The sequence below is a fragment of the Anopheles stephensi genome, chromosome 3, assembly GCF_013141755.1.
Source record: "Anopheles stephensi strain Indian chromosome 3, UCI_ANSTEP_V1.0, whole genome shotgun sequence".
Taxonomy (NCBI): Eukaryota; Metazoa; Arthropoda; class Insecta; order Diptera; family Culicidae; genus Anopheles; species Anopheles stephensi.
In genome coordinates, this window is record NC_050203.1 from 18,425,945 (window position 1) to 18,442,847 (window position 16,903).

General features: G+C 47.7%; 3 protein-coding genes across 9 annotated transcripts in view; 2 read left to right on the forward strand and 1 right to left on the reverse strand.

Moving 5' to 3' along the window:
• LOC118509805 (serine/threonine-protein phosphatase 4 regulatory subunit 1-like) overlaps positions 1-11,625 on the forward strand; it is a 116,090-nt gene extending 104,465 nt beyond the window's left edge. For all 6 annotated transcript variants that reach the window (XM_036050944.1, XM_036050945.1, XM_036050946.1 and 3 more), the window contains 8 exons: positions 1,378-1,529; positions 2,566-2,715; positions 6,367-6,537; positions 6,619-6,798; positions 6,884-8,995; positions 9,072-9,194; positions 9,307-9,442; positions 9,523-11,625. In XM_036050944.1, the coding sequence (XP_035906837.1) occupies positions 1,378-1,529; positions 2,566-2,715; positions 6,367-6,537; positions 6,619-6,798; positions 6,884-8,995; positions 9,072-9,194; positions 9,307-9,442; positions 9,523-10,451 (3,953 nt within the window). In that variant the 3' untranslated portion in view covers positions 10,452-11,625. The remainder of the gene's footprint in view (positions 1-1,377; positions 1,530-2,565; positions 2,716-6,366; positions 6,538-6,618; positions 6,799-6,883; positions 8,996-9,071; positions 9,195-9,306; positions 9,443-9,522) is intronic.
• An 805-nt stretch (positions 11,626-12,430) lies between these two features.
• On the reverse strand, positions 12,431-14,300 carry LOC118509810 (RING finger protein nenya-like). Of its 2 annotated transcripts, none has more exons than XM_036050960.1 (5): positions 13,821-14,300; positions 13,681-13,745; positions 13,488-13,610; positions 13,043-13,417; positions 12,431-12,981 (listed from the first exon to the last, which is right to left on the reverse strand). In XM_036050960.1, exons 1-5 carry the CDS (start codon positions 13,939-13,941, stop codon positions 12,700-12,702), a joined length of 966 nt encoding a protein of 321 aa, XP_035906853.1. In that variant the 5' UTR covers positions 13,942-14,300; the 3' UTR covers positions 12,431-12,699. The 2 variants fall into 2 exon arrangements, with proteins under 2 accessions (XP_035906853.1, XP_035906852.1); XM_036050959.1 differs by having other exon boundaries at positions 13,817-14,275.
• A 151-nt stretch (positions 14,301-14,451) lies between these two features.
• On the forward strand, positions 14,452-16,551 carry LOC118509808. The gene is made up of 2 exons (XM_036050956.1): positions 14,452-14,923; positions 14,997-16,551. Exons 1-2 carry the CDS (start codon positions 14,777-14,779, stop codon positions 16,056-16,058), a joined length of 1,209 nt encoding a protein of 402 aa, XP_035906849.1. The 5' UTR covers positions 14,452-14,776; the 3' UTR covers positions 16,059-16,551.
• The last annotated feature ends 352 nt before the right edge of the window (positions 16,552-16,903 follow it).

The window sequence follows — 16,903 nt, forward strand, 5'->3', positions numbered from 1 at the left end:
TCTGTAGCGAGGGAGAATAAGAGAGAGAGAGAGAGAGAGCACATGGAACATGCTTTCTCGGCATGATGAGGTACCAACTAAAAAAGGAGTTAGCATCATCGACGTCTTGAAGGGTCTGGCATTTTGTTGTTTTTTTTTTGTTTGCGATTTAGTATAGTATTGCTACCAACGCCCTATCAAGAAGTGTATTCTAAAGGGGTTAAATATTTCGCAAGATCGTTTAACAGAGTAGCAGATCAAGCAGCTAAGCAGGACGGAGCAGTGAAACAACCTTGGATCTCCAACGTTATCCAGTTAAGATAATTAATTATAAGGTTAACTGGAGGAACCGCTACGCTTATCAGAGAGAGAGAGAGAGAGTGTGTAAACGTCTTTGGTCCCTTTATCCTTTAATTCTTTTGCTCAACAGTTTCAACCACTTGAAAGGAATAGTTTGGAATTGTTTTATGCCTCCTTCTGCTTCCATTTTCCGATCAATAAATAGTTATCAATCTCATTCCGCCCGTTTTGAGTTTTTGATCGGAAACATCCTCAAAATTTCCGCCTGCTAGATTTGATCGGACAAACAATGTCACAGTGTTGCTTAACCCTTCAACAATTAACTTTGCGTGTTGTAATATCCCCGCAATGCTTGTACCCTCTTCCGAAGCTGGCTATAAGTACACGCTGAGGTTATGTCCAAAGTTGTGTAGACCAAAAAGGTATTACGAGTGATTGAGGGTCATACGAATAGTTGGGGACAATTTTTTCCTCCTTTTCCAAAACCGCACCCATTGTAGTAAAGCCCCCAAAAGCAGCTAGATGTTGTGCAGAAAAGGGGGCGAAAGCAGGATTCTCCAATGTTGAGGTTTTCAAGTGAACATAACTGAAAAATCCTGCGTGATCAGCATATGTGTGTGATGTGTGTTACATGAGTTTGTTTTAAATACGAGCTCAAAGTTGTAACAACCGAACAAACCTCACTTTCAAACAGAGATTACAAAAAGTTGTTCGTACCTTATTTCTAGAGGGATGCAAATCGTGTGCTCCTCTCCCCTGTAACGATGAAAAGGTAAATTAATTCACCCAGCCGCATCCCCCTACCCGTGTAGTATACCTCCCCGGGAGGGCAAGGACATAAGCTCACGACGAGAGGGGCAAACCAAATTAATTTGAAATGAAATGCAAACAGTTAGAGCGCGCTGTGGTAACGTATCGCTGCCTTACTCTTTACAATATGGCGTTGTATGGCGTCTAATCCCTATTTTTTGTAGCGGCTAGTAGAATGAAAAAGGAATTAATTTACATTAAAACATGTGTTTAGGCAGATACAAAAATCGCGTTAATGGCTTCTTCGTTTACTAATATTTTTTTTATATCTCTCTCTCTCCCTTACAGATGAGTCCGTACGACTATACTTGTCCTGCTGGCTGCAGAAGTACTGTTCGAGCTGGTTCGATCGAGACCAGGACCTGCAAAGCATATTCAGCAAAGCGTTCCTGGAGAAGATACTGCAGATCATCGTCCGTTACCTAACAGACGAGCCGAATGTAAGTTTCACGGAAGCCGGAACTAATCAAAACTAGCAGAGGCAACACGTAAAGTTCCTCCCTAGCAAACTGCATGCATGAAGCAACAGTAATCAGCAGTCAGACATTTTCACGCTCAATAACAACAAACAAGCGTGTTGTTGAATCCGTCACCACCGGAAGAAAGAATCAAACTATCGCGAACACACGATTTCATGTCACACGATTCCTCCTCTAAAGGCTCGGGTGGCTCACATTCACACGCCCCATTTACATTCCAGGCCAAAGGGGGGGGGGGGGGGGGGGGGGGCCTCAAACCATCGAGGATGTCCTGCAAGGCATTAACTTATCTTCCTCTTGCGAAATAGCATATGGTAGCCTTTTGTACACTACACGCGCCCGTCCCTTCTCTCTGTTCCCCCCGATGTCCTTCGCGGCATTCGCTTCTCGACTGGGTGCGAGAAAGATAGCTAGAGCAAAAAGAAGGATATGCCATTGTAGAAGGCAAGGACGCGCGACGATCTCGCTCATAGTTATCATCCGGCCAACGAAGCTCGTTCGTGGATGTGGGCGCACGTCCTCACATTTGCGTTACATAATGTTAACAATTTTGCTTGGAACCGCTGGCCTCTTTTTGCTATGAGGAGAGCGTGCTCCTCTCTCCCCGGCAATGGGGCGGGCGAAACTTGCTGTGGAGTGTAGAGACTTGTCTTTTCGGCCTTAACTTTACCTCTCACTTGTTGCTGTGATGACGGGGACCCGGCGTTTTGTGCGAAGCTGGGTCCCACTCATGAACTTTGCTGTTTTGCCCACTTGTACAAATGTTGTTAACATGCGATAATGATTGTTACAAAAGCGACGAGAGGCTTAAACACTGAGTTGCACCATTTGTTTGTAGCAGGCGTGTGTGAGAGCAGTACTCGAAGGTGAAGCAGGATTCCTGCTTAGGATGCTTTATTTAAACTTGCCCACAAAGGTTGCTTCTTGCAGTTGCAGTTGGTAGGAGTGTGTTGTTTCAGAGTTTAACTTTTTAATTGATAATTTTCTCTTCCGGTAGGTTCGTGCATCGTCCTTCGAATCACTGACGTATCTGATCGAGAAAGGCTACCTAGACCGGGCGACCACGCTTAAGCTGAACATCGTCGAAGAGCTGGTCAGCAAACCGATCAACGAGCAGTTCATGGACATGTGCACCAACTACATCCATGTAAGTATACCACCAACCTAACGCTTCATTTCCTGCTTCCCTATCTCTTATCCTGTCGATGACGACGATGGCGTGTTGTTGTATATCTGCTGCTGTGTTGAGGTTTACTAACATATCCCCCCGAAACCGTTCAGCTACCTACATTAGTGTCTAAGTACTGTCGAAGCGCTAGCGAAGTGAATAAAGTGTGCAAATGTTAAGTGTGTCGTTAAGTGAAACCTTCAGACAAGGGAGGGGTTTGGTGTGTTATGATGATCGCTTGGAAGATTCTTTGCTCGCAGGAGATCTCTAGAGTAGCATTACAATTCCTGTTTTATACACTCATATCTGGAATGGGCAATAGTATATTGCTAGTGTTCTAATTCATTTCCAACTGTAAGGAGTAAGGGGAGCTTGTCGCCGTAAGGGAAGAGTCGTACGTCTGAGCAACGTCATCATAGTTCACAGCTTTGCTCCGTGCGGAAAACGGATTACTGCCTTAGCATTCTGCAATGAAAAAGGACACATTGAGCAGAAGCTAGCTTTTATAATGTGCTCGCTTAACGTAGGGCATTCAAGAGGCGCCCACTCATATTCCTCTGTGTGTCGATGTTCATTATCTGAAGACGCCACTTAGTAAGGTGTCTTACCCTGTAAGTTCTCTCTTATCTCACATCCCTACAGGTTTTTAGACTAGAGACTTAAAGTGGTTAGTAAATAGTTAGACAACAATAAAAAGGGTGTTGGTTTTGTAGTTAGTAATACTGGTGAGTTATAAAAGTAAGCGAGCTTTTGGGCATTGGGGGCGGTATATGGGTATTTCTTCGAGGTAAGGATCAATCCGCTAAGCGGTGTGTGTGACTATCTCTACTATCTATCTACTAGTGGTGTTGGTTTTGCTTGTAACTCTGTGTGTGTGTGCTGCGTGCGTGTGTTTGTATATTTACCTCTACTACTACTTCTTCCGTACTACTACCGGTGGTGGGAATGGAATGGAATTTCTCCTTTTGTATGGAAACAAAAACTGTATTTTGTCTGCAAGAAAGACATGGGTAGTGAGATAGTGGCTCTTAGTACTGGTAGATCTCACTACCTTGTCTTTCATGTTGATAGATACACTAGAGTATATCATAATGCGCGCGCTGGCGGTCAAACGACCGTATCTCTGCATCATCCTGCATCCCCAATCATATGGCTCAAGAACGGAGAACCCGCTTACTGGTGGTGGTTGTTCTGGTGTGTGATAATAATGGTGTGCGGTTTGCTGTGTGCGCTGGCTTGTGTTTTTTGTTTTGTTTTTAGTTAGCAAATGTTATACTGATGATGATGATTTATTTTGCTTTTTGGATTTGTTTCTTAACTTGTTTGCTTGTCTTCATATTAAACTCTTGGGTGATCGAATGGTTTTCTTCTCATGTCGACTTTTCTATAATTTATATTTAAGTTTCTATGTGTTACTCATACCTCATTTTGAGTTTCTGTACTATTATCGTATAAGTTTCCTTTCGGTTCTACGTTTGTTTTGATGATTTATATTACTAGTGATACAAAAAAAAGTATTCTACGTCACCCGCTCAAGTATATGGGAGCTCAGCTTCACTTTCGGGTGCTATGCGTTGTCATCAAACCTGGTTGTTGTAGCTTGCTCCGATAGATGCTATCACAGCCAGCTTTGATGAGCAACGCGTCACTCGCCTACCTTCATCAGCTTGCTACTGTGTGGCGTTACATACTGCGATTCCCTCGATCACGGGTGATCTTTCCACGATCGTGTACTATTTTTTGAGTATATATGCGCTTTACCTTCAAGAATTTCGTTTGTCTTGTATGAGGAATATGATATTACTTGTTCTCCGCTAAAGTGCTGCCACTTTAAAATTTGTTTTGTTTAACTTGAATTAGGATTTTTTTTTACGCTTAGAACGATCGAGCATATAGAGTTAGGTTTAAGGATAGTTTTACTTCTTTCAAATTGATTTAATTAATAACTAGAATCAGATCTCAGATCGAAATTTTACCAAACTAAACGAGAACCTATATCTTCGGAAGAGATGGAGGAGCTCCTATTATACACAAACACACATCCGCGCACCCTCTGATAACTGATAGGAAATCGAACAGAAACAAAAAAAACTTTAGTCCAATCGAAAAGTTAACAAAAAAAAAACAAAACAAAACCACACACAACGGACTGGGCTCATCAATTGGTTGTGGCTATGTGTTTATCACCAAATAAACCGGACTCGTTTTCCGCTATTCACTATCATATCACAGCCATTTTGATGAGCTCGGTCGGGTGCTGAAACACATCTGGTCCTCTTCCACCTTGGGTCGTCTTTCACCCCCATTCCCCCCTTCCCCCCGCACCCCCCCACCCCCTTTTGGATTGGTAGGTGGTAGCGTAGATGTTTTAATGCCCGCTATTATTTAACGGAAAGAACGGTTAAATGGTATCCATTATGGCCACTAGTTCGGCCTTCGGTATTATTGTCCTTTTGTGTTGATGTTTCTGTGGCACACTACTGTGCGCAGTTTAGTTGAGGGAAGCAGGAAAAAATCGCATTACTTTCCCGGGGGTGGCACAACACGGGCGGCAGAACAAATGATTATGCTAAATTTAATCAAAAATTAAGAGAATGGAGATGTTTTGCTTCTAATTTATTTAGATATACCTCACGATTTGTTAATCGCATGCCTCAGCGCAACTTAAATTTAACAAAGGTGACCGACCGTTATACCGACATAGATCCTATATCTGAGTGTTCGTGTTAAGTGTTGAAAGCGTGAAAAGTGGAAATCTTTTTTCTTCCCCCCGCTCGTGGTCAGATCGTAAAAATGGTTGTGCTGTGTTTATTTGAGCAATGTTCATATCACAGCCATTTTGACGAGTTTGACTGCTCGTGAGCGTTATCAACATTCAAAAACTGTCTAATGAAGTCGTGCAGCGCAATACAACTGGTTTCTGTGCCGCTCTCAAAGTGGCTGTGAAATGCGTCCTTTTTCCGGGGGGGAGGCTCTATCCTATTCGCATATCACAGCCAGCTTTGAAGAGCGTCACGGGGACACATAATCGTCCGGAGCGCGACGACTGTGGTCTAGAAGTGTCCCGTGTGTGTGTGTGTTAAGTGAGCTAAGTGAGTGGCGTTCGAGTTTGTAGTAGATAAATGTGTTCGCTAGAGTCCCCTTCGCCTGCTCGTACTAGAGATTCTCCGCCACGATGATGTATACGCATGTCCTGTCTCTCAAAGTGGCTGTGAAATGGTGCCCTTTCGTTACGATATCTCATATCACAGCCAGCTTTGATGAGCTAGGCCGTGCGGTGATAACACCCCAAAGAATCACCCAAAAAGTTGCGTAAGAGTGAGTGGATACAAGTGAGGTTATGTTATCTCTACCTACAACGGTCGATATGTTCTTCAAAATCTCTCAAAAGTAAGGTTACAACAACACAGCTGATCGTCGTTTTACATTATTCCTTGAATCCTTTGAAAACTTTTTTACACCCTCCATATTGCTTTAACAAATTGTCTAATTTTTCTCCCTTTTTTTTTTGCTTTCTTTTCATATCGTTTTTGTTTATATTTCTGTTGGAACGCAACACCACACCTTCGTTCACTTACACGTTCCGATCCGATCCGATCCGATCCGATCCTGCTGCGTATCTATCTCCAGCTGATGGTGAAGATTGCCCCGCTGGTGGGATGCGCCAAGACGCACGAGCTCCTGTACAGTCGGTTCGTGAAAATGTGTACCTGCAAGATCAACTTCGTCCGCAAGGAGTGTGCCACCGCGTTTCCCGTGATGTGCGAAGTCCTGGGCAACGAAGTGTTCGAAAAAAATTTGGTAAGTGGACATTTAACCGTCCGCCAGCGGCCATGAATATAGGGGGACATGAGAGTAAAGCTCTTGTTCTGTTCTCCACAGCTGCCAATATTCATGAAACTTTGCGAGGATGAAATATGGACCGTGCGTAAGGCGTGTGCGGAGGTGATGCCGTTCATTGCACTGCTCTGTACGCTGGAGAAGCGGCGCAAGGTGCTGGTGCCGGCCTACAAGAAGTTCATGTTCGACACCAGCCTTTGGGTGATCAAGGCAGCGCTGAAGGTAAGTGTGTGCCCGGGACAACCGCCACGTGCGGTTGGAAGAACTGCAGCTTAGTTTTCGTTCCATTTACCTCTCACCCCATTAGAATCTGGGCCGCTTTTTGGCAACGTTCGCGCAGCTCCAGATCCTAGGCCTGGCGTACAACGGTAGCCTAGAGCTGTCGATAACGAACGCAGCGGACGAAGCGTTCTCCGAGCTGATGGGAAATGCGCGCCAGCTTGCCCACGGCAGCCAGCAACCGGCGGCGAGCGTTTTGCTGAAGAATTTCGAGTCCTACGAGCAGCGGTTTAAAGACTCGATTCAGCGGCACGCACTGCTCTCGCTGGTGAAATCGGCCGACGATGAGGGTCCAGGCTGGAAGTCGGCTACACCGCGCTCGGAGGACCGCATCAACGTGGAAGCGTACCTTGCGTCGTTGGTGTTTGTCGAGGAGCATCTGTCCCAGCGTCAATCGACCGGCTCGACGTCGGACGATGGTGGTGGCGGCATTTCGAAGATAGCCGACTTTTACTACGTGCGCCACAAGTCCCTTTCGTCCAGCTCGTCGATCGCGTCCACCTCGCCGACCCCATCGCCGCTGTACCGCGCCAACCAGAGCTACGACGAGAAGAATCCGCTCAATCGCTTCATGCGCTACTGTTCGCCGTTGAAGAACAACTTCGAGCATGCGTTTGCCAACCCGTCCGGCAGTGATGGTGGCGATCAGGGGGGAGGTAGCGATGCGTTCGATCATCACGGGCACTGGGAATCGGAGGACGATAACTACGGCACGAACCATCTCGACCATTTGGCGGACCTGAGTTTGGTCGGGGCGGACATTGAGGGGGGCGGCGGTGGAAGCGGCGTGATCTACGACAGCGATAATCCAAAGCATCAGCAGGCGGACGGAGGGGGAGGCGAAGCGGGCGGGCTGGATTTTATCATGGAGGCAGCAGGGGAGGAGGACGAAAATGCGATCGACGAATGTTTCAACTCGCACCAGTTCTGGTACATCAGCCCGGGGCTTGCGTTGGATTTGGAGTTTATCGATAAGGAGGACCGGGCGACGGGTGACGAGGAGAGGGAGGAAGAAACGGACGCGAGCAATAACAACGTGGTGCAGCAGGAGGAGGTTAGCGGACGGGCGAGTTTGGAAGGAAAGCAAGCGGCTGCCCCCTCAACTGTGGGAGCGTCGGCAGACGATAGCAGGAATAATAATCTGCTGCTGCAACAGGGCACGCCCGGCACCGATGCCAGAAGCAGTGCCAGCAGTGAGTCGGCTACCGTCGGCGGCGGCGAACCGGGCTCCTCTTCGGCCGGCATGGTAGTGGAGGAAGACAACGAAAACCAGAACGATAGTGACTCGAGCTACGGAAGCATCAACAACAACGAGACCGAGAGCAACAAGCTGATCTACCTGTACGAGGATCTGCTACCACCGTCCCAATCACAGGTGCAGTCCGGCGGTGGCGCTGCGACGACTACTGGCGGCGGCGGCGGCGGCAACAACAATAATACTGGCGCTAACGCTCCAGGCACGTCCGGTGGGGGTGGTGGTGCCGGCAGTAGCAGCAGCACCGTCACACCCACGATGACCACAGTCGAACGGATCCGGGCGGCGGAACAGCTGAAAACGCTCATCCGCTGGGAAAACGAGGAAGTCGAGTGGAATCTGCTCGAAGACTTCCTGCACATGAAGAACGTGAACAAGGAGCTGTGCCAGGACTGTGCGTACAACTTCCCCGCCGTGGTGCTGACGTTCGGTGAGAAGTTTTGGCCCATTCTGAACCGCTACTTCTTCGACCTGTGCGCCGACATTCAGGACTCGGTGCGGCGCACGATGGCCGCCTCGATTAGCAAGATCGCACTGATCATAGGCCGGGAGCAGGCGACACGCGATCTGGTACCTTCGTACACGGAGTTTCTGCTCGACGCGGACGACATCAAGTTCGAGGTGGTGCGCACGCTGGCCGAATTCTTGCGCGTGATCGACGCCTGCGAGCATGAAACGCTGATGAACCATCTCGGGATGTGTCTACAGCCGCCGCTCAAAATGATGAACTGGCGCTTCCGTGAGTTGGCGGGCCAGCAGATTGTGGAGCTGGCGCGTATGCATACGGCGATCCGGAAGGAGAACTGTTTGCTCTTCCTGACCGGGCTGGCGATGCGTCTCATGCTGGACAAGTACGACAGTGTACGAAAGGCTGGCATCGATGCGGTAAGTTGGTCTGGGTGGGTGAGTAGCTAACTGGAAGGGGAGGGATTTCATGTCTTCTTTTTGTTCCTGTTTGCAGTTTGTTGAATGCAGCCACGAGTTCCAGCAAAACGACAAGGTGTTTGAGTTCTTCAACAAGCACTTTGCCCTCTACAGCAACTGGCGTCGCCGTCAGACGTATGTGATAGCGGCTGGAAAAATGGTACGTACGCGCCAATCGTCGTCAACCGGAAGTGTTTCGCGCAGTAGGTGAACGCAGTACTAATTTCCTTTTCTCTCGATCTGTTTTCACACACACACACCCTCCGCAACAGCTCGAGACTGATCGGGTCGAAGTAGAGATCTTCCGCAAACATGTGTTCAACAATGTACTCAAATTGGCCGACGACGCGGTGCCGAACGTTAGAATACAAGTCGCCAAGTGCCTCAAGGAAATCATTGCCCCCCATCGTACGTATTTGCGACCGGTCTGTTCACTTCCTTCACTTCTATAACAACCGGTGTTTGTGCTTCTGCCTTTTTTTTTACAGCCAAATTTGCAAACGATCCCCAGGTCGAGCCGACGCTCCAGAAGCTACGCACCGATAAAGATTGTGACGTGCGGGGACACGTCGACGGCTACCAGAGCCTCGAGGAGGAAATGGCAGCCGGTGGCGGTGGTGGTGGTGGTGGTGGTTCGAGCGCATCGAACGCAAGCACAATGATGATGACTTCGGGCGAAAGCGATTCGCACCAGAATGCGTCCTCTCCTTCGACGGCCGGCTCGCTGGCGGAATCGTGCGTTTCGTCCCATCTGTCGTACGCGGAGGTTACGAGCGGTTACTTCGGTTCGGCCATGTCCTCGCCTACGCTAGACCAAGCACCACCGGACGACGAACATGAGATGAAGGAGGAGGAAGCGGCGGCGGCGGCGGCGGCGGCGGCGGCGGGTGAAGAGGAGGAGGTACAGCTTGCCGGTGGTGGACCAAATTCCGAGCGTGGTGTTGATGTGGCGAACGAGGGACTGGCGGACGAGGACGAGGACGATTGTGGTGAGGAAGCGATCGAACAGCCGACCTCCTCCATGTCGACCGACGACGATGCGGCCTACTGTTCCGAGATGGAAACGTCCTCCGCCGTCTCGACGCCATCGGTGGGAACGGCCGCTGTTCTGGCCGCTACCATTCCATCGCAAACCGGTACGATGACTACCGACACCGCCACCACTAGCAGCAGCAACAGCAGCAACAGTCAAGTCGTGCCATCAACATCCAACAGCACGGACGACTTGTCGGAGGAGCAGCTGGTGAACGGTGAGAGTGTCCCGGCATCCACCATTGCTACTGCTACCACCACCACCACCATAGCTAACGATAGTAGTGCCGCGCCGAAGAAAGGTTCATCCGACACGGGCGCAACGGGAACCGGTGGGAAGATTAGGGAGAACTTCTTCCGGAAACGCTCCAAAGGCAAGAAGTAACTGTCGGGCGGTGATCGTGCGATCGTGAGCTCCAATCACCACCACCACCACCACCAAACCCCATTTTCTCTCCCGAACAACAACAACAACAGCAACAGCTATTAATACTTATTTGGGAACGAGCGAAGGATTTTAGGCGAGGATGTTTAAACTACCACTACCAACCAACTACACACTAAAAACTACTCAACTAGCGTCACCATTACTTCCACAATCGCTTTCGCTGATTGTATGTGTTTGTTGAGAAAGAGGGAGTGAGCGACGGAGAGAGCAATATGTATGAGTTAACTTTTTTGCGTTTTAACAGCTTAATATAGCAAACAATTTCTTCCTCGCCGTTGCCCGATTGATGACCACCACCGATGATAGGAGCGCCTCTCCCACAACAGCACATGTAGGGGGGGGGGGGTCGTTCGCAAGCGCGCACAGGACTCGCACAGAGAGGTTAGGTTTTGTTTAATTTGCTGTGCTGGTGCTGTGTCCCTGTTGCTAATACTATACACGGCACCACTATTACTGCTATTGCGTGCGTGTTGGGGGAGGTTGTAACAGCGTTTTGTTTAATTTAGCAATAATCCATCTCCAACTCCAGAACTGCTAGGCCTATACATTATTCGTGTGGGGAGGAGAAAAATGGGGAAGTTGGAAAAGGAGGTAGACGTTCAATTTATTTCGTTCAAGCCACCGTTTGTTGTCCTATGGTTTTCTTCTTCTGTCTACTAGTTTACAAGGCAATACAAGGAAAGGTCAGCCGCCGACTAACATCATGAAAACCGTGCTGGTATCAGCGAGAGTGTGTGTGAGAGAGAGCAGGAAATAGGGATTTAGAGGATTTGTTAAACTAATATTCTTACCACAACAACCACCCGGACAGAGCAAGAAAGTGGCGTTTATATCTTTCCAAGCGTTAAACTTCCCGTAGCTCTCAGCTCTCGTGGCGAACAGAGTCGGCTCTGGTGGCAAATGGTTTGGAAGGGATGTGGAAGTGCAAGAATTATTACAAGCATATTATTATTACATTTAGAAGGAGGAAGAAAAGCGAGATATGAGAATGGACTGCTGCTGCTGTGCAAAAAAAAAAACGATAGGCGATGCGATGAAGCGTGATGTGATTAAAACAACAACAACAACAAAACCCGGATGATAATGAAACAGAGATGGTAAAACAACCAAACTATCATCAATCAATGTATTGTGTCCGAAAATGATGTGTCGATGAAACAGGAAGAATACGCAATGACAAAGGTATGTTTTATATTATTGTAAATGTATTTGCTTATTTATCAGCAGGCGTATATCAAGGTCTGCTGTAGAAAGCCTCGATAACGTTTTCGATCCTTTATCCTCTGGTGGGCCTTTGTGGCTTTTCACTGGTGATGGGCGGGTCGCCGCCATCCGTAAGCGATGCGGGTCGGATTTTAAATTCCAACGAGTTCGGGTGGACCGGACCCACTGGTTGAACTCGATTCCTATAGGGTCGAACCCGACTCCGGGTTGATCCGGGAAAAGAGTCGTCTGACCACCCATCACTACTACTCTCGTCTATGTCTATGTGGACGGCCTAGAAATATTATGTGGGCTGGGTGAGTTGTCTGGCGTTATTCTCCTAACATATCCTGCTTGTCCACGGAGCTTAGCTAGTCTCATTCGCTACACTAGAATGGCTCAAGAATGTTTGGTCCCCATCCAGACGGCCGGTCAAAAATCATTCTTAGCATCTCAGATCTTAGGAGTCTCAGAAGAGTATCTGAGTACTGGGGATATAAATGGAAGGCTCTGGGCTTCGGGCACTGATGGCGTTAAGGAGATGTTGAACAGAGATGATGTCGGATATCTCATTCTAACAAGCCCCCCCCGGGAGACTTGACCGAGTTTGCCTTCCGAAGTCGATCTTGTACTACTAGCTTCCAATCTCCAATCAAGATTGAAATAAGTATGTTCGGGTTCGGGCTTCGTTCAACACCGGCCGCTAGTGGATGTTAAAATAGATGTTCCAATTTATTGGCTGTTAAATTCAATTATCTAGATAGAACTGTACATCGAGCATCATCTATTTATTTGTGCCGGCTAGTAGTGGGGGTTTTACAAAAAGATCGTTAGGCCAAGAGTGGACTACGAGCACATGTATCCTTCAATATAACAATTAGCCTTTCCTTCACAAGAAAATGTTAAGTCTAGCTAAAGAAAGTTAGAAAATTTAAGACCATATATACAAACTGCTTTAGCCGAGAACGTGTTTGTTCAATCATCAAGGCCGAGGATTTATGGATGACAGCATTTGATTGTGGTGCAGATAGGACTGATATCTTGCCGGGGTTGATGGTGTTGACGGTGTGAGATACTGGTGCTGTTGGTGCCGCGGTTGAGCCGCTACCCTAGAGCTTCCGCCAAAACTTAAGCTAGACGAAGGTGTTTGCATGCCTGAAATGCCTGAATCGTTCGCAAAAGCATCGATACCGGTTAAGCCTTGTTTGGCTCCTTCTACCATGACCTGACGTGCTGCTCCAGTGTTCCCTCGTTGTGAGTTCATCTGGAAGAGTGGTTCGTATAAAACAATGGGGGGAAATTATAGTTCCAATGATGCTGCTTACCGTAGTTACATGTTGCCGTTTAAAGCTACCATCCGTAACGGATGGTGGCGTTCCGAAGCTTTCGACAAAGCTCGATGATATCGTTGAAGTTGGTGTTGTTGTCCTTCGCTGGTCGTATCTGCGACTGGACGGATCGTCATCGCGACGATTGGACAGTGCAGATGACGGGTGGTTTGGTGTGGCCGGCTGCAGAGCCGGTCGTCTGGTAGTAGGGTCGCCCACCATCGGACCACCAGGGTAACGTGGGGACATTTGACGCATCGTTTCCTGCAGATTGCGACGGTAAGTGCGAAACTTTTCGTACCGTCGTTGCGTTTCCACTATCTTCTGGCGCATGGTATCTTCCATTTCCTTCATCTGATTTATTGCGATACGCTAAAAAAGGGGTAATGAATGTCCCCGGTAGTTGGTAAAGCATAGCGTTTTTTCCATTTGTTATACATACACAGCGCAGAATTCCTCGTATCATATTCTCCCGTTGTCTGTGCTGAAAGACGACACTCTGGTAGGCCACACTAAGCACCTTCAGACAGCCGGGATCATAGTACATCTTTTCTTTGCGATCCATCTGAAAAGGACGTTATCAACACTGTGTCAGTTAGAAACGGCCACCTTCCCGTCTGCTTCCCTTCTCACACCTGATTACTGAGCTCGGTGAAGCGTTCCAAGGGCTTTTGGCATATCGGGCATACTGTACCACGATCTGTAATGTAACACAAACAGAACCATAAGTAAATCAACGAAAGTGTGTGCCAATTAGCGCTCGCGCGGTACCTACTCGTTTTAGCCATGCATTGCTTACAGAGCACATGCCGGCAGGAAAGATGATAAAACTTTCGCTCCTTTCGCGATAAAAGATGAAAGCAACTGTTGCAGTGTATCCAGCGCGTAACGGACATCTTGTCATCAGCCCGGGGGGCCTATGATTATTTCGGCCTGATCACTAAATAACAACAGCTTCCCACCAGTTCACTAGCGCCAGTCGACGACGGGTTTCGTTCCGTTTGACATATTTTGCGCTTCCAAAGGCAACGCGGGATGGTTCTTTTCCCAAACAGCGCCTACTACGATGGAATCGTTTCCTCAGTGTAACGTTTTGTCCTAATAGCCCAATTTGCATATTATTTTAAAAACAAAACCGAGCTTTTGTTGGATGCTTTTGTGTAAATTTGTATTTAATTTGAGGTATGTACATAATATGAAGAGTTTTGCTAAAAGTAACGTTGCCAACGTTTTTTTTTTCATAACGTTTTACCACAGTATACCGAACACCTCGCCCAAAAGCGTTACAAAATTCACCACATTTGACAGGAGCGTGCGTTACACCGAGGGTAGAAAGTTCGTACATAGAGTTTAATTTTCAAGCAAATAACAGCTGATGATTTTGAAATCAACTGGTCTGGTCTAGTTGTTGAACTAAATCCATTCTACTCGCTATCACTAGTTAAGCCTACAAACTACAAAGCAGATAAATTCAATAACTTTCTTTGAAGTAAAATTTATTAGGATTCCTCTTCACTGCATTCCTCCAAGAACGGCAGGCATAACGCCTTTCCGTCCATCACAATTCCATCGAGCGAATGTCAAAGCATTTGTTTACAAGCGCTCTGCAATTCGGGCGCCGTTTTCTAGGAACGCTGCTCGTAGCTGAAAATATTTGCAAAAAACAGATTTATTGGTCGTGTAAAGTGGCTACACGGTTAAAATTGAGACACACCACGCTTCGGCCGCAAGATGATCGATGTGGATCAGCCCTGCCGCGTATGTCTGTCGGAAGGCACGTGGAACATCTTCAGCAGCAATGTTATCAACGACAGTCTGTGCACCGTCGCGTCCATCAACCACATCCGAGACAAGCTGCAGTACGTGACACAGCTCCAGGTAAATTGCTTCTCCTCGCCAGTTGTGATTGCACCCCAGGCCCAGAAGCTAACTCAGGCTCTATCGCTTCTAGGTGGACGCAAACGATGGTTTACCATTGCGGATTTGCGAACTGTGCATCGTGCAGCTAAACTTGGCCTATCGCTTCAAACAACTTGCGGCCGATTCGGACAGCAAGTTGCGAGAGCAGTACAGAGCAAAAGACACGCCACCACAGTGCGCAATCGAGGATGCACTTATCGTCGAGGCTATGATACAGGAAGATTCGGAAGGTTTCTCATTTCCGACAAAGCAAGAGCGAGATGATTGCACCAGCGAAATAAGCCTAGGGCCCACAGTTGTGCACGAACCTTCGACCGAACATTACGCCCGCATAAACGAAGCGAGCATGTTTAATGGCCCTATGACTCCCGATCCCGGCACCCTACCGGGGATGGTGTACCTGCAAAAGGATATAATCAATCCTGCCGAAGATGAAGCGTTCATCAATGACATCATCAAGAAGGAGGTGATTTCGATACCGTGGCCAATCGTTAACGACTGTACATCGAGCGCCGGTGAGGGGTCTGCGTCGAAAAGAACACCTACACCACCGAAGCAGTCCAGTGGTGGCAAGCGGAAGAAATCACGCAAATCTCCGCTGAAACGGCGAAGACTTTCGGCAAGTGAGGGAGAAGCAATGGATGGGTTAGAAAAAAATTTACAACTGCAACAACAGTTAGCAAAAAAGGCGAAAAAACGCCGAACGGCAGTGGTGGTGCCCGAAACAACGGCGAATAGAACTGAAGCACCAACGGGTACTACTGCCGGTAGCGCAAAGCATGGATTAGAAAATCGTTTACAAACGCAGCAACAGTTGGCAAAAAAGGAGGAAAAACAGCCCACAGGACCTCAAACCCCAACGGACAGCGGCGGTGAAGAGAAGGATAGCTCGAAACCGTCAAAGGCAACGTTGCGTAAAAGGCGGCTGCAGAAAGTGTTGGACAGCTTGCGGATCGATATGGTGGAAGATAAGCTGCGAGAACGGCACAGCTTGCAATCGGGCCACACCAGCCAAGGGATATTGCCGCTTCTGAGCTCTTCGATGAAGCGCCGCAATTCGATCTGTGTTTCGGTCCTACCGCCGTGGATGTAGACTTGCGGAAAAGTGTGTCTGCTGGGAAATGGAACGAACGAACGGTTGAACAAGTTTTGAAACGTATTTCGAGGACGGTCATGTACCATTCCATTGGCAAGTTAGCTTTATCTTTATTACGTTTGTAGTGTCATCTGTTCCATGTACGTATTTTGCAAGTTGTATTGTTTATGTGTAAGAAGTGGACGCGCATTCCTACCCTTTCGGCAGTTTCCAATTACATGAGTCTTTTGTATACTAAAGAGTAGAACTACACCCCTGTAGTGATAGACAGCTAAAACCCAATCAAACACAACTCCATGACGATCCAACCATCGTTTTGTAGGAAAAACATATTATTCCTAACACCCTTAGAGAGGAAATGAGGTGGAGAACTGGAACGAAGCGATCGCCCGCTCTAGACGTAGTATATAAAAAGACGAACAAATGAACCTCGAAGTACATGTAAGTTTTGTGAATTAGAATAAAGATTGTATCGAGCGTTATTGGACAATTGCTACAGTGCTTTTTGCTTAGGAAGCGAACAATAATGGTCTCGCGCTACTTTCTTACCTGAGTACGCTGCACTTGACTGCACATACCATCACTCAATCTGCGCTAACCAAGGAATGCCAGATTGGGAAAGGTTATTGAAGCCCTCCTTTTTCCAAGACAAGAGCCACCCATTATTATCGCGCTGGACTTTGTCATTGGGCACCGTATGGCGAGAGGACAGTTGCGATGATAAGCGTCTTCTGCTGTGTGTTGCTGTCTGTTACACCGATCCGTGTACGATAGACCGAAACCGAATGATAGCGGCGCCGTGTACGGTGAAGACATCAAACGAAAATTAAATCCTGACGCCA

What these genes read in the sequence shown, in the direction of transcription:
- LOC118509810 (XM_036050959.1), bottom strand. Translation starts at nt 13,949, where the DNA reads ATGACAAGATGTCCGTTACGCGCTGGATACACTGCAACAGTTGCTTTC. An exon ending in TGCATGGCTAAAACGAGTAG is followed by an intron (nt 13,746 to 13,816) that starts GTACCGCGCGAG and finishes GTTACATTACAG; the next exon opens with ATCGTGGTACAGTATGCCCG. An exon ending in TCACCGAGCTCAGTAATCAG is followed by an intron (nt 13,611 to 13,680) that starts GTGTGAGAAGGG and finishes CGTCCTTTTCAG; the next exon opens with ATGGATCGCAAAGAAAAGAT.
- LOC118509808 (XM_036050956.1), top strand. Translation starts at nt 14,777, where the DNA reads ATGATCGATGTGGATCAGCCCTGCCGCGTATGTCTGTCGGAAGGCACG. An exon ending in AGTACGTGACACAGCTCCAG is followed by an intron (nt 14,924 to 14,996) that starts GTAAATTGCTTC and finishes TATCGCTTCTAG; the next exon opens with GTGGACGCAAACGATGGTTT.